Source organism: Panthera onca, chromosome E1 (assembly GCF_046562875.1).
Source record: "Panthera onca isolate mPanOnc1 chromosome E1, mPanOnc1 haplotype 2, whole genome shotgun sequence".
Taxonomy (NCBI): domain Eukaryota; kingdom Metazoa; phylum Chordata; class Mammalia; order Carnivora; family Felidae; genus Panthera; species Panthera onca.
The window spans coordinates 34,401,938-34,425,309 of NC_138352.1; the positions used below are offsets into that span (position 1 = coordinate 34,401,938).

A 23,372-nucleotide genomic window follows, 5' to 3' on the forward strand; every position below is an offset into this window, starting at 1 on the left:
AGGATTGAGTTTGGGTCCCAGTGGAACGTGAGATGGGATCCAGATTCCTAGAGTGGCTGATGGGGGAGAATCCCGAGAAAGGTTCGGGGCATTAGGACTAGTGGTCGTTGGAGCAACCAGGGATCTGTCACGTGAAATATTATGTAGGAGTCTTCCCCGCGCTCTTATTAAATTCCATCTTCCACACTTGACATTAGAAAGGGAATGACCACTAAGGCTGGGAGTACAGTCCCTTCCCCCCCTCCGCCCCCCCCCCCCCTTTGCTGTCCTCTGCAAGGACCAGAGTGGGGCTGGGCAGAGAAAGCAGCAGGTGGCAGTTCCCCACCTCCACCCAATGCGGTCCCCTCAAGAGAGGAAGTGACTGATTCCAGAGACTGTCTCCTTCCCGAATAACCCCCGGGGCACAAAGGTCCTTCCAGAAGGGTCCCTGCAGACGCTGTGGTAAAATGGAATTGACCTCTGGGGCTGCCTATTGCAAGGGCTGGAAGGATCTAGAGGCGTGGCCCAGACCTGAAGGGAGAGGGGATTGGGATCTTAGAGCAGTCTGAATTCCCCCTTACTAACCGCCTGACCAGAAGCAAATTGCTTAAATTTTCTGCTTCCTCAGACCACTCACCTCTAAAATGAGACTCGAAATACTACCTACTGGGGTGAGCTAAGGATAGTAACTACCCTGGAAACGGCGCGTCCCGCCCCCAATCAGGCGGACTGAGACAGGTGGCGGGACCAGGCACAGCGCCTTCTTGAGTCCACCCTAGAACAGGACAGGAATTAGGGATTCCATACCAGCTCATGATAGAACAATCCAAAAAGTGTTTGTGTGGGAGGTGATAGCAAAAGCTTGCAAACTCTCCGCGCCTCTCTCAGGTTTCTTTGTGTGGTCTTCTCTCCTTCCTCCTCCACACCCTGCGGTGCCAGGCCTAGGCGGGAAAGGATAAGGGAGGAGTGGACTGCCTCGCCCCTTTCTCCAGCCTGGGAGGAGCCAGCTGGCACCTCAGGCAACCGAGGACCGCTGCCCACCTCTACCGCGAGGGGTCAGCAGAGTGTTGTGGCCGCGGCCAGAGTTGGGGAGGGGGCTGGAGCGGAGTAGGGACGGCTAGGAGTGGCCGGGAGAATGCGTGTACGTTTCCTCATTAAACTGTTTTTAGAACCTTGTCTGAGATTTCTTTTTTACTGTCCTGCTCCCTGAGTTGGCGACATCTCCCAAGGGAAATCCTGAAAACCTTCTATCCCTAGTCCCAGGCCCAGAAGGTCTGCAGTGGTGGGTCTGGGGGCTTCCGGAACAAAGTTTGGACAGTGCCTCTCAGCCTAGGCCACGCCCAGGTAGTCCCTGGGCCACCGAGAGGTGGAGCTGGCGGGCGGGAGGGGGCAGTGGGGTGAATCATCCTGAAAAGCGTTGTAGCTCTGGGAGAGGGGTATCTCAGCCTGGATTGGGGGACCTATCCCCTTAGCAGCCGGGCCTCTTTTTGCCAGGCGGCCATAGCCTAAACCCGGGTCGCTCTTCCTCCGGTCTGCGCGCTCCAGCTGCCACGTGCTCGAGACGCGCCCACACAGCAGAGAAACAAAGACAGCCGAGCGATGGGGCTGCCAGTAGCCGCCTCGACATTTAATAAATGAAATTCCATAGCTGGGGGTCGATCGGGGGTGAATGGGCGGCCACCGCTCGTGGGCTGTGCGCCCGGTAAAGAGCGGCCAAGCCGCTCCTTTTCATCGCCCAGCCTAGGGCCATCAAGCCCACAGACTGACTGCTTGGTGCGGGTGCAGCATGGGGCGGCAGGTGGTGCTCCCCCCGCCGCCGACCCCCACCCCCACTGCGAGGTACCTTTGCTCGCAGAAACCCCGCCAGCTGAGCGGCTGGCTGTGGGGGGAGGGGAAGCCTGCAAAAAAAAAAAAATTTTTTTTTTTAAGGTGCGATTATAAATATACCCCGTGGATCGCGATTTCAAACAAACTTGTCAATCTGGGCTGCAGCAAAAGGCAATGGAGGCAGCTTTGCTTGTATTTCGGGTGGTGTGACTCATGAGCATTACTTGTCTCCCCCAGGGAAGCAGCCTGCCCACCCACAAGTCACTGCTGCTCTGGCACCGCTGGGATAAAATCGACCAACCCCGAACCCCTGCCCAAGGACTTTCCCTCCTCCCTCCTTGTTACTGAGCAGTACCCCCTACCCCCTTGGGAATCTTCCCTTAATTCTGTCACCACCGACCTGGCCCCCAGGCCTGGTCCTGGCCACCCGTGCCCTGTCCCCACAAGCAAAGTGCTCTGGCATTTTGCTGCTGCAGGGATGGGGGTTGGGTGCACGCGGGGCACACGTGTATGGGGGAGCATGCTCAGTGCAGGGGTGCACCCACGTGCGGCCCGCGCCTCCGCTTCCTGTCCCCCCCACCTACGCCAAGTCTCTGTGTGAAGTCCAGGAAGAAAGGCCACCACAAGAAAAGGTCCCTGTGTGTTATGTGCACACGCCCTGGACACACAAACCTGCGGTGGCCCAGAAACACCGTGGACGTATACAAGACGAAATGCCAAGTGGATATTACTGCACACAGGCACAGTGGTCACTCCTCGGGAGGTCCTTAAAAAGTGCCCAGATTCTTTCCTCCTGGGATGGAAGCATGGATGAGGTACAGATGTATTTTTAGCTGGGAGGCAGGGGAACACCTGGGCGTCCATATTGTTGGTGTCGTGCATAATCAACAAGGGTGTGACCACACACACACACCTGGACCCACAGATGAGGACACATGGGGGACCAGGACACACATGCTACCCCAGCCAGACATAGGCGGGTACCCCAAACAGCCTCTTGACGGGGAAGGGGGCCTGGGCCTCCAGCTCCTTACTCTCTTCCCTGTTCCCCAAGGGTCACTGTCCCCGGGGCCGAGCCCCCTGGACCACCCTCCACCTGGAAAGCGAAGCGGATGGGGCTGTGAGGGTAACTCACACTGCCGCGGGGCCGGAGAGTGCCAGAGCAGAGGCCAAGGCCGAAGGCGATGCTGCCCTCTCCGGCCTGTCTAGCGGAGGCCGCGCGGCCCCTTTAAGCACCCCCGCCCCCTCCCGCCCGCGCTCCCGGCTTCCTTTCTCTGGGAGGCGCTGCCCGCAGGGCCGGGCGGCGGGGCGGGAGTGCAGGCTGCCCCTCCCCCGGTGGGCAGGGCCTGCGCCGCTTCCTGCAGGAGCGGCCCGGAGCCGCGCAGGGGGCGGAGAGAGCGAGCGGCGAGCGGCGGCGGGGCGGCGCGGGGCGGCGCGGGGCGGCGCGGGGCGGAGGGCGCCGGAGGGCGAGCGGGCAGGCGGGCACGGCGGGTTCCGGGCCAGCCCCGGGGGCGGACGGTTGGCCGGGCGCGCGGAGCCTAGCCGGGGCCTTGCCGGAGCGGGGCCGGGCAGCAGGGGCCGCCGCCGCCCGGGCCCGCCGCCCGCGCCCCCCACGCTGGCCCAGAGGGCTGCGGCCGCGTCGCCGCTGAGGATGTCCCGGAAGGGGCCGCGGGCGGAGGTGTGTGCGGACTGCAGCGCCCCGGGTAAGCGGGGCCGGGCCAGGGGCGGGACCGCGCGGCGAGGCCGCCGGGCAGGCGCCGGGGCCTGGCGGGAGCGCGGTGCGGGGCCGGAGGGCGGGGCGGGGCTGGGGGCTGCGGCCTCCGGCCTCGGCCCCCGCCCGGGCCACTGCGGAGCCGCGTCCTTGGCGGGAGGGCCGGCTGGGGGCCCCAGTCCCTCGCGTCCGTGGACGAGCAAGGAAGGACATTCCCGGCGCCACATCCCACCCCTCAGTCTGAGAGAGGCAGGCAGCTAGCTGCCCTCCCTCCCCCGCCCCCCCTCCCCCCCGCCCGCCACCACCTTCCATCTCTGTATCCCAACGGAAGCGCCAGCCTGGGGTGGTGGGGTGGCAGGAGGGCTGTGGCAGAGGCCAGCAAGGTTTAGGAAGTGGGGGTGAGTGTGGTTTTGTGTCATCTCAGTGCCACCCCCGCGTCTTGCACCTGCTGCTCGCATGGTCTGCGCGCCCGCTGAGGTGGCGGAGGTCAAGGGGCAGAGAACCGGGCAGATGGGCCAGGGGAGGCCTGGATAGTGTTTCCTCGTGAGCAGACGAGGGGGTGGCTCCTCCTAGGACTCCCTGCCCCTACTTCCCAAGGCGGGGGCTCCTTGCAGGGCCTGGTGCTGAGGGCCAGTACAGTCTGGGCATCTTCCTCTGAGGCATCCCTGGGAGCAACTAGCTCGGCTTTTCCTATGCACCAGTAAGGCCTGCTTGGGAAGGGGGCTTAGCATTGACCCAGCTTGGGCACAGACCCCTCCTAGCCCTCTAGCCCAGTCTGACCAGAAATGGGTAGGGAACAGTACCCAAGGGCGCCTAGGTTCTCAGGATCTGGCTTCCTCGCCTGCCTCCTGGCTGTATTTACCGTGGTGTTTCCCTTCTTCCCAGCACAGTCAGATCCAGGCTGATGCGAACCCCCCACCCCTGACCTGAGGAAGTGAGGAGCAGTGACCTGAGAGGCTGTTATCTTATGATGTGGGAGGACACTGCCAGTGATGGGGCTCAGCAGCTGGCCTGGGGAAGGAAGCCCTGGCTCTTGTCCATCCTCTCTTTTAAAAAGGAGCTATCTCCCTGGGAGACCTCTGGGAAGGCTCAGTGTGTCTGTGAACTCCAGGGGGACTGTGGGCACAATTAAGTGTGAGAGTGTGAAGTGCTGTTTCATGGGCCCATAACTTCTAGCTACCCTTTGGACAGGCCCGGGGCCCCAACAGGTTGGGACCCACAGATACTCTGGTGGTTCTGATGCCTCCAGGCTAGAGAGTTTGGCACTGTGGATGCCTGGAAGAGACGTAGTACTCTGGGTGGTTGTGACCCTGTGACTCCTCTCAGGTCTAGAGGACCCTGAAGAAGCTATCTGGGCTTATGTGTCCTTACCCTAGTGAGCTGGAAACTGTGATCTCCTTCCCCCAACCACATGCACGTCTGGGGATGGAAGGGCTAAGAGGACAGCTTGCCTTCTATGCCTCTCCCAGGCTGGTCTATACCTATGCGGGGCAGGCATAGCATGGGGGTGGGGAGTGATTAGCAGACACCCTATCAGCTTACCCTGTGACCCATGGCAAGACTTTCCTCACTCTGGGCCTCAGTTTCCTCAATTGTGAGGTAAAGAAATTGGAATAAAAATGGTTTTTGAGGACCATCCCATCTTGAAGTCTGTGGTCCTGATTCTCAGCCAGAGGGACATAGGGCAGAATCAGCAAGGCAGTTGTCCCTCTTTCATTGCGTTTGGCAGTGTGAAGCCTCTGGGTGCCCAGTGGGTTCAGGAAGGAGTGGTATGTATCTGATATCTTGGGACTGTCTGGTTCCTATCCATAGTCATTGTCCCACAGAGGCATTTTTGCCCCAGGTACCTCCTTTTCCCCTGATCCAGAATACAGGTCAGAAGAGGCAGGTGGTGAGAAGGTGAGGAGTGAGGTGGGCAGGGTGCTGACAAAGTCTTTACACATCACCCTACCCCAGCACCTGGCAGCAGGCACTCCCTGAGTGTTTGGATGCTTGTCAGGGACCCAGCTGGCTACCCCATTTCCCCACTGTAGGATGCAGGGAGGGGCATCCCCGGTGTGGGACTGTAGCAGTCCAGGTATGAGGCTCGAGGGTAAACAACAGTCTGGACTCCATTGGTGTATGCCTCCTACCTAGTCATAGGCTTCTCTCACTGTGAAGGGGGGTGTCCAGCCCTAGGGGTGGGGCCGTGGCCTTTTTGTGGTTGGTTAATTTGGGGAGGTTAAAGAGGTGAAAGGTGAAGTGCAGGCTGACCCCAAAGGTCTTCATCCTCCCTCTGCTCCCAGGCCTGGGCATATAAGTGACAGGTGGATTTTGTAAGACAGCTGGGCATGGCATGGCTGCTGTGGTACTACCTCATCAGGCCCCACATGTGTACCTGCCTGCCATGGAGGCAAGGGAGGCGCAGCAGTCAGGAACCCTGGAGAATGTGTTCCCCCCACGTCCCCCTCCATTCAGTCTGCCACACAGTCCTGGCCCAGCTCACTTTGGTGGCACAGGAGTGAATACCTCAAGGTACCTGAAGTACCTCGGGTGGCACCTTGGATGAGCATGGATGGCCACTGGCTGGGGACATTTGGAAACCTGCAGGCTCATTTGTTTCTTCACAATGTAGATTGTTGGGTGGGGTGAATGGTGGGCTCTCTTCCTCTTTTACTGAGGTTTAATTTAGGTACAGCAGGGTTCCTGCAGCTTACTGTTTAGACTGTTAAGTTTTTACATGTCTATATACCTGCGTAACCACCACTCCAGTCAAGAGGTAGAGCATTTCCATCACTCTCTGGACCCTTCTTCTGCCCCCTCGCACTCAACAGCCCCCAAAAGTAACCGCCATTCTGATCTTTATCCCCATGGATTAATTACTCTTAGCTGCTTTCAAGATGGTGGACTTCTCCCTCGTGCCTAGTGACAATTTGCTCAGGAGACGCTGGCCCTTAGAGCAGACCTAGAGGCTACTAATGGCTTTGGGTGATGACATGAATTCACCTTAGTAGAGGCCTGCATGGTTAACATTATCCCAGGATCCCTCCTACCACTTGCCCACGCTTCCCAGACCCCCACCCTGAAGCAGAAGCTGCCAGGAGTGTTGGCAGGATACTGAGGAGGTCACCGCATCTTCTCGCCTGGCTGGCTCAGTCAGTAGAGCATACTACTCTTGATCTCATGAGATCAAGCCCCACACTTGGCAGTTGGGCATGGAGCCTGTTAAAACAAAAAAACCCTTATGTCCCTGTCCCTTCCACCCCAAGTTTAGTCTAGGGAGCCTCTTGGGGGCAAGAGTCCCTTAACCTTCAGCTACAATAGCCGTTTGACTTTTCAGAAACTACCTGGCCTTAGGAACTGGCCTAAGTGAGGCTTGGGGGCTCCTGCTTGGGTAGACGCAAGGCCCCTCGGGCATGTAAGAAGTAGATAGTGGGCTTCTCATCTGTGTAGCCCAGTGAGCTGACACCAGCGTTCCCCAGGCCAGGACAGTGCCCCCTGCTCAACCTTCCTGTTTCAGGTCATTGTGGAGGAGAGGGAGGACCCCTCCCCCAGGCTGAGTGGCTAGCAAAGCCTTGGACTACATTCCCCAAATCCTGATCTCTTCTTGGTCATTGCCATGTTCAGAGTCTCACCATGTCTGGTCTGGCTCTCGATATATGTGCAGTTTTCCCAGGCCCTGCTTCTCCGGTAGAGCCATGGGCCTGGGCTGGAGGCCTCAGGGCGGCCCATTTATGATCCTGGCCTGGGCGGCTCCCCATTTACAGGAAACCCCACCGTTTCAACAAGAGGAATTTAGGCTGCGTCATTTCCAGCTTCCTGCTTGGGCTGCCGGAGGTGGCTGGTGGCTGGCAGACCCCTAACCCCAGTGATTTGGGAGTGGGGGGAGGGAGCTTTCCATGTGCCTCACTGGGGTGCCTCACTGTTTGGGTAAAGCCAGTACTAAAGAGTGTCCTTGGGCTCCCCCTCTTGGCACAGATGGTGGATCCCTTCCTCGTGGGCCCCTGGAATCAGCTCCCAGGAAGGTGTATGGCAGGCATCTTGTTGCCCTGTTTTTGGGTAGATGCCTAAAGAAGCTTAGACCCAAAGAGCTGAACCCCCTCTTTCACTTTTTGTTTCTTCCTGTCCCCTATGGAGGGGACACTTGCTGTAGGCAGAACAAAGGCTGCACCCTGACTCGGTCTCCTTACAATTCTCCTGGAAACTTTGATGGAAGTCCTTGTGGGGAAGGGCCTGAGATTGCCTTCTGGTTGGAGAGGCTCTCATTACCCCAAGCCTGTCCCTCCCCTGGGGGGCCCACTTCTGGACTCCCTAAGCACTCCCAGGCAAGGAAGATAGCCAGTCCCTGCTCCCCCACCCAGCACAGGGATTCCTGAGACTGGGGTGGGGGGCCCGGGCAGAGCACAGTGTCCTGGGAGAGAAGCTCCCTGCCCCCACTCTCTGGAGGCACACAATGGCTGCTTTCTCCCCCGTGACCTTTCCACAGCTTAAGCTGTGTGCAGCTGTCTCCTCCCCCTCTCCCAAGGGGCCTGGGATGGGTGGCATCTCCCCTGCCCTTAAGAAGCACCCAAGGAGCTCCCACCCTATCCTGGCCCCACTTCTTGTTTCCAAAGTTTGCTGCTCCCCAGGGAGTAAAGAGTGGCTTCCAGGGCCCTTGCCCACTTGGGCCCGACCCCTTCCAGGCAAGAACGGAGGAAAAGCAGTGGGTGTGAACATGGCGTGGCTTCTGGTGTCTAAAGTGCCTGGGTCCACATCCCAACAATCCTGCTCATCAGCTGTGTGACCTTGAGCAACTGCTCTAACCTCTCTGAGCCACCATTTCCTCATTGGTAAAGCAGGGATAGCATTTCCTGCCTTATCTGACAGTTGTGAGAGACCTCGTACATACAGGTCTATCTAGTACACAGTGGGTATCCAGTGTTAGTTCCTTTGCCCTCTCCATCCCTGTTAAGAGGGGCTCCAGCTCAGCCCATCAGTGATGGTGGCAGGAGGCTCAGCATGAAACAGCCTCTTGCCTGCCAAGATGAGGGCAAAGGCAGGAGCCCATGGAGGATATGGTGGGTCAGGTGGGTGGCCAGTGGTTCCAGCAGAAGCCTGGGTGCAGGAGAGATGTGGCACTGACCCAGACACAGGAGTGTCTAGGATGTCTGGCATGTAGCATCGGTGTCACATCCCCCAGAGGATTCCTGCCTCCCTGGGGAAGGCCTGGGCCAACTGTCTTGTTCCCTGGGAAAGACTGCAGGACATACCCGCTGAGTAGGCCCTGGGGACCACACATTCCTCCCCCCACCCCCTCACCCCCCAGACAGGCAAAGATGTGTAGGAAGGGGCCCAGCTGTCAGTCACCTGCTGCGAGCCTTTGGGGGAATCCCTCCTACGCCATAGCTCAGCTTCCTCCTCAGCAACCTGTGTCCCTGCTGTCCCAGCTTCTAGGTACTTGAAGTGTGTGAGCATAGTGCTAGTGTGGGCCCGGAGTAGGTGCCGGGCACGCACTGCCGACGACCTGGCCTCCGCTGACTGTCGCTTCCCCCTTCGGCAGACCCTGGCTGGGCCTCCATCAGCAGGGGGGTGCTGGTGTGTGACGAGTGCTGCAGTGTGCACCGGAGCCTGGGCCGCCACATCTCCATTGTCAAGCACCTCCGCCACAGCGCCTGGCCTCCTACGCTGCTGCAGGTACGGGGCCAGGCCGCGTGGGCACACTTCCCCCATACCCACACACGCTGCTCTGGATTCTGCGGCTTCCAGAGGGCGGCACCCACCTGGGGCAGAACCTAACCCTGACCCTTTCCATCCATTGTGTTTGCCATGCAGACGGCGGGGGGGGGGGGGGCTTCTGAGACTAGGGTCTCGCAGACCGGGGCTCTCTCCGCAGCTCCGCCACTTACTAGCTTGGCCACATAGCACTGACCAAGTCGCTTTATCTCTCTGAGCCTTGGCACACTCGCCATACAACCTGAGGTGCTGACCAGGACCCACGTGCTTGGGCGGCCCGGCTGGATGGAGGTGTGATGGTGGCAGGCACACAACAGGCCCCTTGGTACTGGTTGCAGCCACGCCGGCTGCGGCCAGCACTTGGAGGTGTTTCCCCCAGTACCCAGTGCACAGTGGGCACTCTCACTTGGCACTTCTTCTCTGCAGATGGTGCACACGCTCGCCAGCAACGGGGCCAACTCCATCTGGGAGCATTCCCTGCTGGACCCCGCGCAAGTACAGAGCGGCCGGCGCAAAGCCAACCCCCAAGACAAAGTCCAGTGAGTTGTGCCGGAGGGGTGGTGGCAGGGGCTGCGTGGTGTGGGACGTGGGTCTGAGAGGTGGCGGGGGGAATAGCCTCTCCCACTCTGCCCCCACCCATTTCATCCTCTGTGTCCCATCCAGCCCCATCAAGTCAGAGTTCATCAGGGCCAAGTACCAGATGCTGGCATTTGTGCACAAGCTTCCTTGCCGGGAAGATGACGGGGTCACTGCCAAAGACCTCAGCAAGGTTAGAGGGGCCCCACGGTGGACAGATGGGTGGGCCTCCCCTCCTGTTGCCCACAGCACCCCGAGGGCTTCTCCATCACCACCGAGCCCTAGGCCCCAAAGGCAGCCAGCCGGGTCAGGCAAGAATCGTGGGCACAGCAGGGGATGGGATTGCGTGGTCAGCTGCATGTGGCCAAGGCCCCTCCGCCTCTAGGTGGACACAACAGGCTGCCATCCAAAAGCTGGGAAAACTTGAGGCGGTTTCTTAGCCACTCAGAGCCTCAGTTTCCTCCTCTGTAAAATGGGAAAGAAGCAACAGCATCTCCCTCATAGATAATGCCTGTTTCAAGCAGAGCCCATAGCACAGGTAGATGGTGACTGATAGCAGCTGTTAGTATTTGGCACTAAAGCCTCTATCCTCCCTGACAACCCAACTTCAGCCGGGCCCTTGGAGCTGGTAGGAGTCCCAGCAGCTGCCTAACTTGGTACGGCTTGGGGGTGCGGTGGGGGGCGGTGCTCGCACACACTTGCTGCACACTCTGCTCCTTGCAGCAACTACACTCAAGCGTGCGGACGGGCAACTTGGAGACATGTCTGCGCCTGCTGTCCCTGGGTGCCCAGGCCAACTTCTTCCATCCAGAGAAGGGCACCACACCTCTGCATGTGGCTGCCAAGGCGGGGCAGACACTGCAGGCTGAGCTTCTTGTAGTGTATGGGGCTGATCCTGGCTCCCCTGATGTTAATGGCCGAACGCCCATTGACTATGCCAGGTGAGGGTCGGATGATGGGTGAGGCTCGGGCGGGTGGGGGGAGTGGACTGCTGCGGCAGGGCTGAGCCATGCCCCCTCCCCACAGGCAGGCGGGGCACCATGAGCTGGCGGAAAGGCTAGTCGAATGCCAGTATGAGCTCACTGACCGGCTGGCCTTCTATCTCTGTGGACGCAAGCCGGGTGAGCAGAATGCGGGGTGGGCCTGGCTCGGCCAGGCAGGTGGGACCCAGACACACCCCAGCAGCAGGTGCCATGGTGACCGAGCCGGCTGGGGAACAGTGTTGCTAGGCAACTGGCTCCTGTGAAATTGATGAAGGCTCTGGGCTACAGCACACTGGGGTAGGGAGTGGGGGGTGGGCATCACTTCCAGCCAGCTCCCAGTGCTCTTGGGGGTGGCCTGCCCTCATCCCTGTCCCCTGACACTTCTGGGTGCCAAGGTCTGCTCGTGGCAGTGAGGTGGGCTCCCAGCTGCTAAGGCCACCCAGCACCAGTGACTTGGCATTTTTATTTTTGTTCAGATCACAAGAATGGGCATTACATCATCCCACAGATGGCTGACAGGTGAGTGCCCACCTGATGCCCCTTCCCAGGGGCTTTTGGACACCATGTGGGTGCCTGAACCCCAGAACCTCTACCCCTCCCAGTCCCTGGGCTTTAGGGACCCCGCCCCGGGTCTGGTGTACAAACATTTCAGTCAGATCCTCACTCCCTAATGCTGGGCCCTAAGGCAGGGAAGGGATGTCAGCTCAGCCCATGGCCAAGCACCGCCTGAGCCCCAGGCCATCACACATAGGCCTGAGTACAAGAAACACCTGCCCCAGGAGGGGTGGCTCACTGGGCTCTGCTCCAGTGGCACTCACCCCACTGTAAAATCTTTAGACGAGCCTCTGCTTTTCATTGAAAAGATGGTGGGCTCCAGGGATTTGACTAACTTTGGGCCTCTGTGGTGTGCTCAGAAATTGGGGAGGGGTGGGAGGTGGGGGCAGGGCCCCTCACAACTGAGGTGTTTCTGCCTCTGATCTGAAAAGCCTCCGCTCGCCTAGGCTGTGGGGGGACACGCACCCAGTTCACAAGATGGATGCTGGCGCCACCTGGTGGCCACATCTGAAGGCCGTTTTTCCAACCTGTGCCTGCTGGCCTGGATCCGAGAGAGGAGGCTCCCTCCCTCTCCAAAGACCAGTATGGGCAGACAGGGATTGTCAGGCCTAAGCGTCTTGAATCCTTGAACCAAGACCTACTCTGTTCTGAGACTCCAAGATTCCCTCCTACTTCTCTGGTCTTATTCTGCGGGGTGTGTGTACCTGCATGTGTGTCTGGTGTATGTGTTTAAACACATATGGGCATGGACTCAGTAAAGGGCTAACCGAGCACCTGCCCGGTGCCAGCTGCCGTTCTTGGCCCTGAGACACACGGGTAACTCAGATATGATCTCTGCCCTTCAGGAGCTCACAGTCCAGAGGAGGAGGCAGCCTGGTCAGATAGCTGTAGTTCAGTGTGGGGAATACAGCAGAAGTAAAGGCATAAATGGTATAAGTGAGAAATGCTGTGCCAGGACCTGCAGGGAGTCATGTGGCTGGAGCATAGTGTGAGAAGCAGGGAATCCCAGGAGCAGCACTGGACTGGAAACAGGCGAGAGAATGGCGAGTCCTGTGAGCCCCAAGAAGAGCTGAGAGGTTCCAAGCCCGGATATGTCAGCTCTGCCATTTACTGGCTGTGTGACTTCAGGCAGGCTACTTAACCTCTCTGAGGCTTAGTTACCTCCTGGGAGTAAAGGCAACAGTACCTACGTTTTCTGGGCTGTTGACAGGATTAAAATAAGATAATGCACACTAAACACGTAGTATATTTTTTAAGGAAGTTTTTTTATTAAAGTACAGTTGAAGTATCCATACATGTGTTTTGTCATTAAGATGTTTTTAAGGCCTGGGGTAGTGTGGCCCAACGTGTCAAAGAGGTGACCCAGGCTGCTGGGTGGGAAAAAAAGTCTTGTAGGGGCAAGACTGGAAGTGGGAAGACACTTGCAAAGGCCCAGGCAAAGAGGGATCGATGGCAGAACCAGAGAAAGCTTGGCTGGGGCTTGAGGGTGAGGGAGGTTTCTGGTGACTCCTAGAAGCAGACGCTGGTGCTGGGTGAGTGGGTCACAGAGGGAGAGAGCAGGCTGGTCTAGGAGCAGGTTGGGAGGGGAGAGGAGTTCGTTTTGCACCCTCCGGGTCTGGCGTATACACGGAGATGGGTCTGAGCTTGCCGTGGAAGGCACGTGGGGCCCTGCTCCCGGGTAATCGCTGCCTCTGTCCTATTCTTTCCTCTGCTGCCTTTCTCTGGACTTAGATCTCGGCAAAAGTGCATGTCTCAGAGGTATATGGTGCCTGCCTCGGGAGCAGGCTCTGGAGGTTGGGGGCAGGGTGGGGGGCGGCATCCGGTGTGCAGCATCTGGGATGTTGTCTTCCTGGGATCCCTGCATGTTTGGGAGTCACAAGTGGGGGCCTGGTCACCTCTCCTGTCTGCCCATTCTCATCTCCCTCCTCCTTCCACAGCCTAGACCTGTCCGAGCTGGCCAAAGCTGCCAAGAAGAAGCTGCAGGCGGTGAGTCCACTTGGATGGGCTCCTTCTACTTGGAGCTGTCCTCACTTCTGAGCCTCGACCCCTACGATTGCTCCTCCTTCCTCTGATGGTCTCCTTTTCCAAGGGTTTGACCTGCCCCTCACTCTGTCTTCCCTGCTCTCTTTCCCCCGCCTCCCCACCCCTGGTCTTTGACCCTGGCTCTGCCCTCCGTAGGCTCCCTGGGCCCTAGCTCCACCTCTGACCTACCAGGGCACTAACTGGTCTGATCTGGTCTCCCTTCCATCCTCTCCCACCTTGGAGCTTGGCAGAGAGACACCTGCCCCAGTTTCCAGTTCTGAGATTGTGGGGGCTGGGCAGCATAAAGGACATAAGCCACTTCCCACATCTTAGGACATCCTGGTTGACCTGGCCTTGTCAGCACTGGGTCCCCCTTTTGTCTCTAGCTCAGCAACCGGCTTTTTGAGGAACTTGCCATGGATGTGTACGACGAGGTAGACAGAAGAGAAAATGACGCTGGTGAGCCAAGAGGGCATCTGAGGCCGAGGGTGGATGAGACACGGGTACCTACCCACCTGCTGGGACCTGGTGTGGCTCTTGGGGCCTTTTGCTGGGACTAAGAAGGGAGGCCTGAGGTTGGTCTGCTCGGCAGGTCTGCCTCTCCGCCCCTGCTGGCTGTGAGCAGCCCGGGCAGCCTCCCCAGCCAGGCGGAGCGTGTTGAGCTGGAGGCAGCCAGCCTGCTCCTCCACCCCCACCCCTGGACTGGGGCTCATCTCTGCTCTGGCTGCCTCCCACTTTGGCTCACTCCCCAGTCCCACTCCACCCCCACCTACATCACTCCTTCCTGGCCACAGCCAGATTCCAGCCCAAACCCTGGGCTGGGCCTGGCAAGGAGGAGTCGCCTCATTCTGTTCGTCGTCATCGGCCTAGCCAGTCTTGCTGGCCTTGCCCAGCCCTGCCCTGACCCAACCTTGCCTCCGGTGTCTGAAGACCACCCCTGGTTTGAACACCAGCACTTGGTGGACGTGGGGAGGATCGAGGAAGGCTGTGCTCAGCACATCCCCACCTCCACCCCGTGGGCCTGGCCACCGTGGACGCTCTGGATGATCTGCTCCCTGCTCCTCCCCCCCCCCCCTCCTCCCCCAGTGTGGCTGGCTACCCAGAACCACAGCACCCTGGTGACGGAGCGCAGCGCTGTACCCTTCCTGCCTGTGAACCCCGAGTACTCGGCCACGCGGAATCAGGTGAGGGGGACGGACAGGGGCCTCTCCTCCCCTGCTGGGGTCCCCAGCTTCGCGGGCCCTGCCCTTCCTCACCGGCTGTTGTGTGGGCTTCTGCCTGGGCCTGCTTTTCTCCTCCCCTGGCCTAGGCCTCTCTCAGGGCCCTGCTGGCACTGGGATTTGGGGGAAAGTTTTTTTTAAGCTCTTCGTGAGCAGCTTCTGGGGGACATTCCAGCCTCTTCTTGGGAGCTCCCCAGGCACCCAGAATCTGGCCGGGTGAGCCAGGTAGCAGGGGATGGCCTTGCTTTGTTCCCACACCCATCTATCAGCTGTAAGGGGGTCCGTCATGCAGGCTGGATTCTTTCTGCCTACCAGGGGCGACAGAAGTTGGCCCGCTTCAATGCCCGAGAGTTTGCCACCTTGATCATTGACATTCTCAGCGAGGCCAAGCGGAGACAGCAGGGCAAGAGCCTGAGCAGCCCCACAGGTGGGAAGGGTGTGGCTAGGGCTGAGGGCAGTGGGCATTTTTCTAGTATATTCTCTTTCATGGCTCCCTTTTGGGGTGGCATGATGGAAGGGTCGTGTGGCAGAATACTGAGTAACTGGACTATGTCCTCAGACAACCTTGAGCTATCCGCGCGGAGCCAGAGTGACCTCGACGACCAGCACGATTACGACAGTGTGGCCTCAGACGAGGACACGGACCAGGAGCCCCTGCGCAGCGCCGGTGCCACTAGGAACAACCGTGCCCGGGTCTGAGCACTGCCCCTCCCCGGGCCTCCATTAAGGCCCGGCTCTATCCCCTTGTAGCCCAGGGCTTCAGGGACTAGTGGGCTGGTTATGGCCTCGAGAACAGTCTTCTGTGGGCATTCACCCCCTGCCCCTGATGGCTAACCAGCTTCTGTCTCACTCTGCAGAGCATGGACTCCTCAGACCTGTCCGATGGGGCTGTGACGCTGCAGGAATATCTGGAGCTGAAGAAGGCTCTGGCTACCTCCGAGGCAAAGGTGCAACAGCTCATGAAGGTCAACAGCAGCTTGAGTGATGAGCTCCGGAGGCTGCAGAGGGAGGTAAGGGCTGCAGCATTGGTGGGAGTGCCCAGGTCGGAGAGGATCCTCCGCTCCCAGAGGTGGGGTGCTGCCTGGATCCTCTAGAGTTTCTGACATCACTGTCCGCTCTCAGATCCACAAGCTGCAGGCAGAGAACTTGCAGATCCGGCAGCCACCCGGGCCAGTGCCCACACCCCCACTGCCCAGCGAGCGGGCAGAACACACACCCATGGGGCCTGGCGGGAGTGCCCATCGCAGGGACCGCCAGGCCTTCTCCATGTATGAACCAGGCTCTGCCCTGAAGCCCTTTGGGGCCCCGCCTGGGGATGAGCTCTCTACCCGGCTACAGCCTTTCCACAGCACTGTGAGTTGCCTGTGGGTCTCAAGGATTGGGGGGAACAGAGGGCTGGGGCTGCCGCAGGGCCCTCCATGACACCTACTGTGCCAATCCCCAGGAGCTGGAGGATGATGCCATCTATTCAGTGCATGTCCCTGCTGGCCTTTACCGGGTAAGTAGGGCCTGGAGGAAGCGGATCCATTTCCGCAGATAGGTCTTGAGCCCCAGTGGGTGTCAGGCTTTGTGCTGCTGGGCACAGGAATGACTAGATATACCTGGTCCCTACCCTCACTGCCGGGAAGCTGGAAGGCGGGTGGCAGGGAGGAGAGACTGACTCCAGTCTTCCTGGGTTTCAGATCCGGAAGGGGGTGTCAGCCTCAGCCGTGCCCTTCACTCCCTCCTCCCCACTACTGTCCTGCTCCCAGGAAGGAAGCCGCCATACGGTAATGTTCCAATCCCCAGGGCCCAAGGGGACAGGTGATGGGCTGTGTGGGTCTGTGAATGTGAACCTCACCCACTACCCCTTCCCTGATCCTCCAGAGCAAGCTTTCCCGCCACGGCAGTGGTGCTGACAGTGACTATGAGAACACGCAAAGCGGGGACCCACTGCTTGGGTGAGACACCCCAGGGAAGAAGGCTGAGTGGGCTCTGGAGGATCTGTGAGGGTACAGGCAAGCGGCTTACCACTGTAATGTCTCTTTCTAACCCTGACCTCAGACTGGAGGGGAAGAGGTTTCTTGAGCTGGGCAAGGAAGAAGACTTCCACCCAGAGTTGGAAAGCCTGGATGGAGACCTTGACCCTGGGCTTCCCAGCACAGAGGATGTCATCCTGAAGACGGAACAGGTCACCAAGAACATCCAGGAATTGTTGCGGGCTGCCCAAGAATTCAAGCATGACAGGTAAAGGGCTCACAGCAGCCCCTGGGTGTTGCAGAGGGCAAGGGCCGGGGGGGGGGGGGGGGGGGGGGTCACCAACGTCCTGTTCCTGCAAACCCTGCCGCTATTTCCCCTCCCCTGCCCCCACAGCTTCGTGCCCTGCTCGGAGAAGATCCATTTGGCTGTGACGGAGATGGCCTCTCTCTTCCCAAAGGTACAGGGGCCAGAGAGAAGAGCAGGATTGAAAGGCTCTCAGGGTGGGGCAGGTGTAGGGAATGTGACCACTACCTGGGTGGAGACGAGGGAGGACACACTGGGCCATGTTCATGGCTCATGGTTTGAAGTCCAAGGCCCAACTCCCTCCTCCCTCCAGAGGCCAGCCCTGGAGCCTGTGCGCAGCTCACTGCGGCTGCTCAATGCCAGCGCCTACCGGCTGCAGAGTGAGTGCCGGAAGACAGTGCCCCCGGAGCCTGGCGCCCCTGTGGACTTCCAGCTGCTGACTCAGCAGGTGATCCAGTGCGCCTATGACATCGCCAAGGCTGCCAAGCAGCTGGTCACCATCACCACCCGAGAAAAGAAGCAGTGACCACTCTCCCTGCACCCTCACCTGCACTGGGACCTCACTGGCCATGGGAGCTGGGCCACTCCAGACACTAATCCCCATCCCAACGGAGCCACTGGCACAAGTGCCCTTAGTGCTGCCACTGTCCCCCAGCAGCCAGGCGCCCTGGTGCCCGCCCCCCTCAAATCCCCAAGGATGGGGAGGTGGGGTGGCAGGAGCTTCTGTCCCCCACATTCCATGCACCTCCCCCTGTACATAGCATCCCCCCCTTCTAGTGTGCAGGGGCCTCTAAGGCATCACTCCCAGCCCCTTCTCCTCTGGGGCACCCTCAGCAAAGGGTCGGGTGGGGACACTCCAAGTGAGGCCAGTTCCCCCTACAGGCACCCCACCCCCATGAGCCAGTTCAGCCCTGTTGGGGGCTGAGCCGGGGGCATCTCCTCCTTTGTACATAATCTCTGTGGATGTCCCCTGCCCTGTAGCCACCAACCCCCCTGCTGCTCTCCTTTAATGCCAAACGGCCCCTGCCTAGGGCACAGGGCCCAAACCTGTGTTCCCAGGGTCCCTAGCAGCAAACACTGGAAAATCTTTTTTTTTTTTTCTCTCCTCTTCCACCCCTTAATTTTAACATTGTGGTAACTGAGTGTCCCTGCGTGCCTGTGTGTGCGTGTGCGGGGCGGCAGTGCCGTTCCGGAGGCCTGGCCCATCTGGAGTTTTGTGAAGGGTGAGGGGACCAGGGCAGCAGGACCAGAGTTAGGGCTCAGTCCCCCACTCTCCCATCCTGGGGCCAGGGACTGCTGGTAAATCATCTGGGGTCCTACCCGTTGCCTTCCCCCATCGGTCCCCTTCTCTATGAACTTACAAAAAAAAAAAAAAAAACCACTTCCCTGCATCTCTCCTCCCCCCCCTCCCTTGTGGAGGGGGCTGTGCTGGCTGGGGCAGAGAACTGAGCACCTGAGCCTGGGGCTGGCTCCCCGGGGTCCCCGACTCAGCTGAGAGCCCCCTCCTATAACCTCTGAGAGGCCAGCACCTGCCCTGCAGTCTCTGGGTATCTGGAATCTGGGCAGCAGCCTGGGAAGGCTGGAGAGGCAGATGGCCGTGCCTACCAGCCCTTCTCTCTGTCCTGCCTCTGCCCTAGGGGCCAGGCTATACCTGTGTGGTGGTGGGTGGGCTGACTGTCAAGACGTGTGTCATGTACATTTGTATCAAAAATAAATAAGTGACCATGTGCTGTTGCTAGTGTTGAAAGAATTTGGGGGTGGGGAGGTGACAGACATGAAAGGGACAAAGACAGACCTGGCAAGAGCATGAAACAAATGAAGACTACAGCTGCTCCAGACCTGGAACTTGCAAGGAAAGCCCTTGTGTTCTAGAAAAGAAGCTGGGAAATAAAAGTGTCAGTAACTACCACCACCACCACTTTCTCCCTCCCCACCGTTGGTCCTACCACACTCCTAAAACTTTGGCTGAGGCCAGGAAGGCTGGAGGAGGCAGGCTGGTGGGTGCCTAACTTGATTTTGTAAGCACCCACTTCAAACAAAACCTAAGTGGCCGAGGACAGTGTCCTGGCTGAGAGTGTCTGTGTGGCAGAGACACAAGCTCAACTCCAAACTCTACCAAAATAATTTAATTAGAAACACAGCCCATCCCTCCCCCCACCCCCGCCGCCCCCAGCCAACCACACCTTAAAGAACAAGCCCGTTTGCAATGCTTAGGCAGGACTGCTCCATCTGGCCACCAGGGGGCGGTCCTGAGCAGGGTCCACGTGGCAGAGGTCGCGGCCTCACCAGGCGCGGCGAAACCAAATCCGCCAAAGTGGCAGGGCTGGGGTCAAGTCAGTCGGAGCTATCCCCATCCGGGCCGCTGTCCGGCGTGGGCGGGAGGAGGGGTCTCCGGCGGGAGCGCTTGACCCGGCGCGGGGGCATCAGTAGCCTGCGCTTCAGCACAGCTACGGGCAGGGTGGGGAAGGGTCGGTGATCGGCAGGGATGCCCTGGAGGTCCAGGGCTGGGTTGGGTGGGTAAGGAGGGTTAACTTCTCACCAGCCACCGTGTCCTGGCTGTCCGCTGTGGGCTCCCAGTAGATGCTATCCCCCCGTCGGAAGTTTCGGTGCAGCCGTGTGCAGAGTGTGGCCAGAGTGAGCAGCACTAACAGGAAGGTCAGGGCCATGGCTGCCCAAGCAGCCTCCTCCGTGCGCGGGGTAGGGCCCCGAGCTACCCGCGGGGGCGCTGCTGCCCGAGGGGCTGGGGAAGCCTCACTTGGACAGGTACAGCCCCCTGGGCTGCTTTGCCCTTTGAGCACTTGAGCCTCTATCCTGGAGCTGGCATTGCCTCTGGGCCCCTCATGAATCAAGGGGAGAGTGGGCACAGATGGGGCATCACTCCCCTCACCCCGGGCTGCCGGCATGGGCTGCTTGGCCTCCAAGCTCCGTGGAGAGGCAGAGGGGAGCCTCAGGGCTGAGGGCGTGGGCTGGAGACCGAGAGCGGCCCGCAGCCCACGCCTCTTGGCACCGCCAGGAGAGAGGTGCCTGGACCCTCCAGCTGCCTCCTCCACACCTGGGGGCCGCCAGCTCCGCAGGGTAAAAGCCAAAGCTGGGGCCTTTGGGGAGAGAGACAGCAGTCACCCTTTTCCTGCCCAGATAACCCAAGGACCCCACCACCAACCAAGCCCAGCACCCCTCACCTGCAGACACCCTCTCCAGCACAGCCTCCCTCTACCTGGCCTTGGCACCGAGGGAGAAGACCCAGAAAGACCGTGAGAGCAGAACCATGCCTTCTCCTTCCTCAGCCTCCTCCGCCGCCGCCACCTCTTCAGCCAGTGGGCAGCCCAGGCTGGCTCTATCCGTGCCATCTCCAGCACCACCCCACATGCTGCCAGCACCAAGGGCTAGGAAAGGAGAACTAAGTTGAAGGTGGGGAGCCAGCAAGAGGAAGTCCCTGAATTTTCCTTTCCTGCACATGGGGCTGCAGCCTCTGCCAGTGCGAAACAACGACCTTTCATCAACTGCTTACCCGCTCCTGAGTAAGGCTGGAGTCCGGGGCCAGTGAGGGCTGGGCCACACAAACGTGGGCCAGGAGGGCAAGCTGGAGCTTCAGCCATGGGTGGGCACAGGGGTGGTAGAGGAAGGTGACATCCTCAGCCTGGAGTAATGGCATGGAGACATTAAGCCAGGCCAGATGACTCTCTGAGAATCCCAAGTTCTCCCATCCTGGAGACCAGCTTTATTAAAGGGATTTCCAAGGCAGCCAGATGACCCACCTTCAGGGCTCAGGAAAGGACAAAGAGCCCTGGGTACTGGTGAGCACTCCCTTCTGCCTCTGAGCATTTTCACCCCTCCTCTCCCTCAAATGCCACACCTCAAAGCTCACAGCTTCCATGACAGCAAGCCTGGTTAACGCTGTCAGAACACACTCTTCAGCTGTATTTCTCTGCACCTGTGACAGTGGCTCTACGGGTCCCCAGTCTAGACTGTAAGCATCCCCCAAATGGAGACCAGGTCTCCTATCTACTGATCTACCTATATATTCAATCTTCCCCAAACATCCAAATGCAGGGCACTCAGGCAGCAGGTGCACGGTTCCACGATGCAAACACTTCATCAATTACTAATTATTTTTGATTGTGCTGACCTAATGCTCCACACTGTGCCAGATGTTACAGGAGATGCCAAAAGACAACGCCTGAACTCTGCTTGCGGGAAATGTAGAGGAAACTCAGGGCAATAGAACTAATGCAAATGAAAGAACTAATAGAACTCAAAGTGATTAGCCATTAAGTTGTAAGACAGAAGTTGTAACCATTACACGAATTTGGAGAAGGTGATGAATAAGGGCTGATGTGATCAGGCAAGTTCTCAGGAAAGAGCTGACTCTTGCACTGGGCTTTGGAGGTGGATGGGATGGATGGCAGGAGGGCAGGGAGCTGCCCACTCCAGCTTCTAGTCAGGATAGGCCAGGTGTGGAGAGTAAGTGGCATTAAAGGTACAGCAGTGGGAATAAGCCTGGCACTCACACGTGTGGTGGAGAAGAACCAAAGATTTGGGGAGGTCAGACAAGGCCCGAAAAGCTGGGGGTGGGAGTGAGGGGTCAGTTGGGTATGACCATGATAAGACGAGAAATAAGATATTGAAGGTTTCCAAACAGTGGAATGACTTAATGAAAGGGCTGTTTGAGGGAAAGAATCAGGTAGGTGGCATGAGGTTTCTTGGCCAGAAGCTATTACAAGGTTTTAAAAAAAAAGTAAGGGGCACCTGGGTGGCTCAGTCAGTTAAGCCTCCGACTTCAGCTCAGGTCACTATCTCACAGTCCGTGAGTTCGAGCCCCGCATCGGGCTCTGTGCTGACAGCTCAGAGCCTGGAGCCTGCTTCAGATTCTGTGTCTCCCTCTCTCTCTGCCTCTCCCCTGCTCATGCTCTGTCTCTGTCTCAAAAATAAATAAAAACCTTAAAAAAAATTTTTTTTTTAAAAGTTAGATATTTCAAAAGGAAAACCAAAGGGACAGGGAAGGTATCTGACCACTGGCCTCGAAAACAGAGAGGCAGCCACGCAAGGTGAAGCCACGGTCTGGTGCCCAGTAACTGAGGCACACTCTTTACCTCATACAGCTTCCTACTTCCCAAAGTGCTATCACACACACTTCATTTAGTCCTGGGGAGGTGGGACATTATTAACAGCCCCTCTTAAGAAAACTGGGGCTCAGAGAAGTCAGGAGACTCTCCACAGTCACACAGCAGAGTTGGGGCATGGGTGGTTTTTTTGCCACTAGGGCCAGAGTTCCCCCTGCAGCCTCCTGCCCACGGGCAGACAGCTACCGGACAGCATTCCTGACACAGCACTGCAGACGACAGAGGCTTGTGGCTCACTGTCCCGGGCCTAAGAACACTGAGGGAGCTGGTGAAGAATGGAGCTGGTGAGCAGAAAAAGCGGAGGAAGCCTGCAAGGAGCTCACTGTTTCGAGGGCAGACACCAAGGATGGCTCCCTGCTTGTACTTACCGGCCATGGGCTCATCCGCGTGTAGGTCACTCTTGGTGACACCTATGCACGAGGGGAAAAGGAGGGCTTAGAGCAGCTGGGGCTCCGCCTGCGGGTGGGGAGGGGACAGCAGGCCCCATCCGGCCAGGCTGGGATGGAGACGCTGGCAACTGAGGGCCAGAGGAACCGGCAGAGGTCCTCAGAGGGTGACGGTGGAGGGTGCAGCGAGGCCAGAGCGGGGCTGGACTACCCCTTCACACCCCTCTCTCCCATCCCCCGCCAAGCTCCTACCTGTGGGGGCAGAGGCCACGGGCCCTCGGGACAACTGGCCCCCGCTTCCTCCTCTGGCTCAGCTACCACCTGTGGGTCCAAGGCACAGAACTGGGAGAACTAGCCTCGGTGTGGGCCCTGCCCTCTCCCTCCCAGGCCCAGCCAGTCAGGGGAGGACTCCTAGTTCCCCCTCCACGCGCCACTCCTTCCAGGACCAACTTTCAACAAAGCGCTTTGAGATCTCAGGCCGAAGCCTGCTCAAGAGCGGGTCGCCTTACCTCACTGGGACCTAGGAGCCCGGCAAGGGCTGCCAGAAGCAGCAGCTGGGGCGAAGGCGGCTGAGGCGCCATCCCGGCGGCCCGGGGCTCGGCCCGAAGTCCCACAAGCCAGAGAACGCGCGCCCCCTCCCTCCCCGCGCCCCCGCGCGCGCCCACGTAGATCCCGGGATCGCGCGCGCGCGCGCGCCCTCCCGCCCCCACCCGCACACGACTCCCAAGATCGCGCGCCTCCCGCCTCGCCCCGCCCCCGCAGCTGCGTACTACTCTCGCCCCGCCTCCGCCCCGCCCCAATACCCGCCCACAACCACCGACCTTGCGCGCACGCGTCGTAAACCCGAAGCCGGAAAAGTTTTGCGTAGGAACCCTGCCCAAGCGCACGGCGCTGCAACACAGGCGGGGACCTCTCCTTCACCCGCGCTTCAGTACCAGCGAGTCTCCACGGCCTGCGGAGGGCAGCTGCAGTGCTTGGGTGGGATCATGGAGCCAGGCGAAGGACGGGAAGTGGGATCCCAGTGGACCGAGTGGCCCAGG

At 59.3% G+C, this 23,372-nt stretch overlaps 2 protein-coding genes across 5 annotated transcripts; one reads left to right on the forward strand and one right to left on the reverse strand.

Moving 5' to 3' along the window:
* Positions 1–3,181: 3,181 nt before the first annotated feature.
* On the forward strand, positions 3,182–18,553 carry GIT1 (GIT ArfGAP 1). Of its 2 annotated transcripts, XM_060647814.3 has the most exons (21): positions 3,182–3,509; positions 9,036–9,169; positions 9,635–9,747; positions 9,872–9,977; positions 10,508–10,725; positions 10,811–10,905; positions 11,244–11,286; positions 13,054–13,080; positions 13,260–13,308; positions 13,731–13,803; positions 14,431–14,528; positions 14,880–14,991; positions 15,124–15,257; positions 15,422–15,574; positions 15,687–15,917; positions 16,009–16,062; positions 16,247–16,333; positions 16,431–16,504; positions 16,608–16,790; positions 16,917–16,980; positions 17,140–18,553. In XM_060647814.3, exons 1-21 carry the CDS (start codon positions 3,458–3,460, stop codon positions 17,350–17,352), a joined length of 2,313 nt encoding a protein of 770 aa, XP_060503797.1. In that variant the 5' UTR covers positions 3,182–3,457; the 3' UTR covers positions 17,353–18,553. The 2 variants fall into 2 exon arrangements, with proteins under 2 accessions (XP_060503797.1, XP_060503798.1); XM_060647815.3 differs by lacking the exon at positions 13,054–13,080 and having other exon boundaries at positions 3,335–3,509.
* A 384-nt stretch (positions 18,554–18,937) lies between these two features.
* TP53I13 (tumor protein p53 inducible protein 13) lies at positions 18,938–23,301 on the reverse strand. Of its 3 annotated transcripts, none has more exons than XM_060647836.3 (7): positions 23,154–23,301; positions 22,585–22,653; positions 22,315–22,356; positions 20,335–20,463; positions 20,006–20,209; positions 19,366–19,921; positions 18,938–19,273 (listed from the first exon to the last, which is right to left on the reverse strand). In XM_060647836.3, the coding sequence occupies exons 3-7, from the start codon at positions 22,327–22,329 to the stop codon at positions 19,161–19,163; spliced, it is 1,017 nt and encodes a 338-aa protein (XP_060503819.1). In that variant the 5' UTR covers positions 22,330–22,356; positions 22,585–22,653; positions 23,154–23,301; the 3' UTR covers positions 18,938–19,160. The 3 variants fall into 3 exon arrangements, with proteins under 3 accessions (XP_060503819.1, XP_060503817.1, XP_060503818.1); XM_060647834.2 differs by lacking the exon at positions 23,154–23,301 and adding an exon at positions 22,842–23,001; XM_060647835.3 differs by lacking the exons at positions 20,335–20,463; positions 23,154–23,301 and adding an exon at positions 22,842–23,002.
* Positions 23,302–23,372: the final 71 nt, after the last annotated feature.

Bases quoted from the DNA above. Each gene is read 5' to 3' on its own strand.
- TP53I13 (XM_060647834.2), bottom strand. From the start codon at position 22,913: ATGGCGCCTCAGCCGCCTTCGCCCCAGCTGCTGCTTCTGGCAGCCCTT. The intron at 22,357-22,584 runs GTAGGAGCTTGG...CCTCGTGCATAG, and splicing joins CGTGGCCTCTGCCCCCACAG to GTGTCACCAAGAGTGACCTA. The intron at 20,210-20,334 runs GTAAGCAGTTGA...CTCCTTTCCTAG, and splicing joins CCAGCCTTACTCAGGAGCGG to CCCTTGGTGCTGGCAGCATG.
- GIT1 (XM_060647814.3), top strand. From the start codon at position 3,458: ATGTCCCGGAAGGGGCCGCGGGCGGAGGTGTGTGCGGACTGCAGCGCC. The intron at 9,170-9,634 runs GTACGGGGCCAG...TCTTCTCTGCAG, and splicing joins GGCCTCCTACGCTGCTGCAG to ATGGTGCACACGCTCGCCAG. The intron at 16,063-16,246 runs GTAAGTAGGGCC...CCTGGGTTTCAG, and splicing joins TCCCTGCTGGCCTTTACCGG to ATCCGGAAGGGGGTGTCAGC.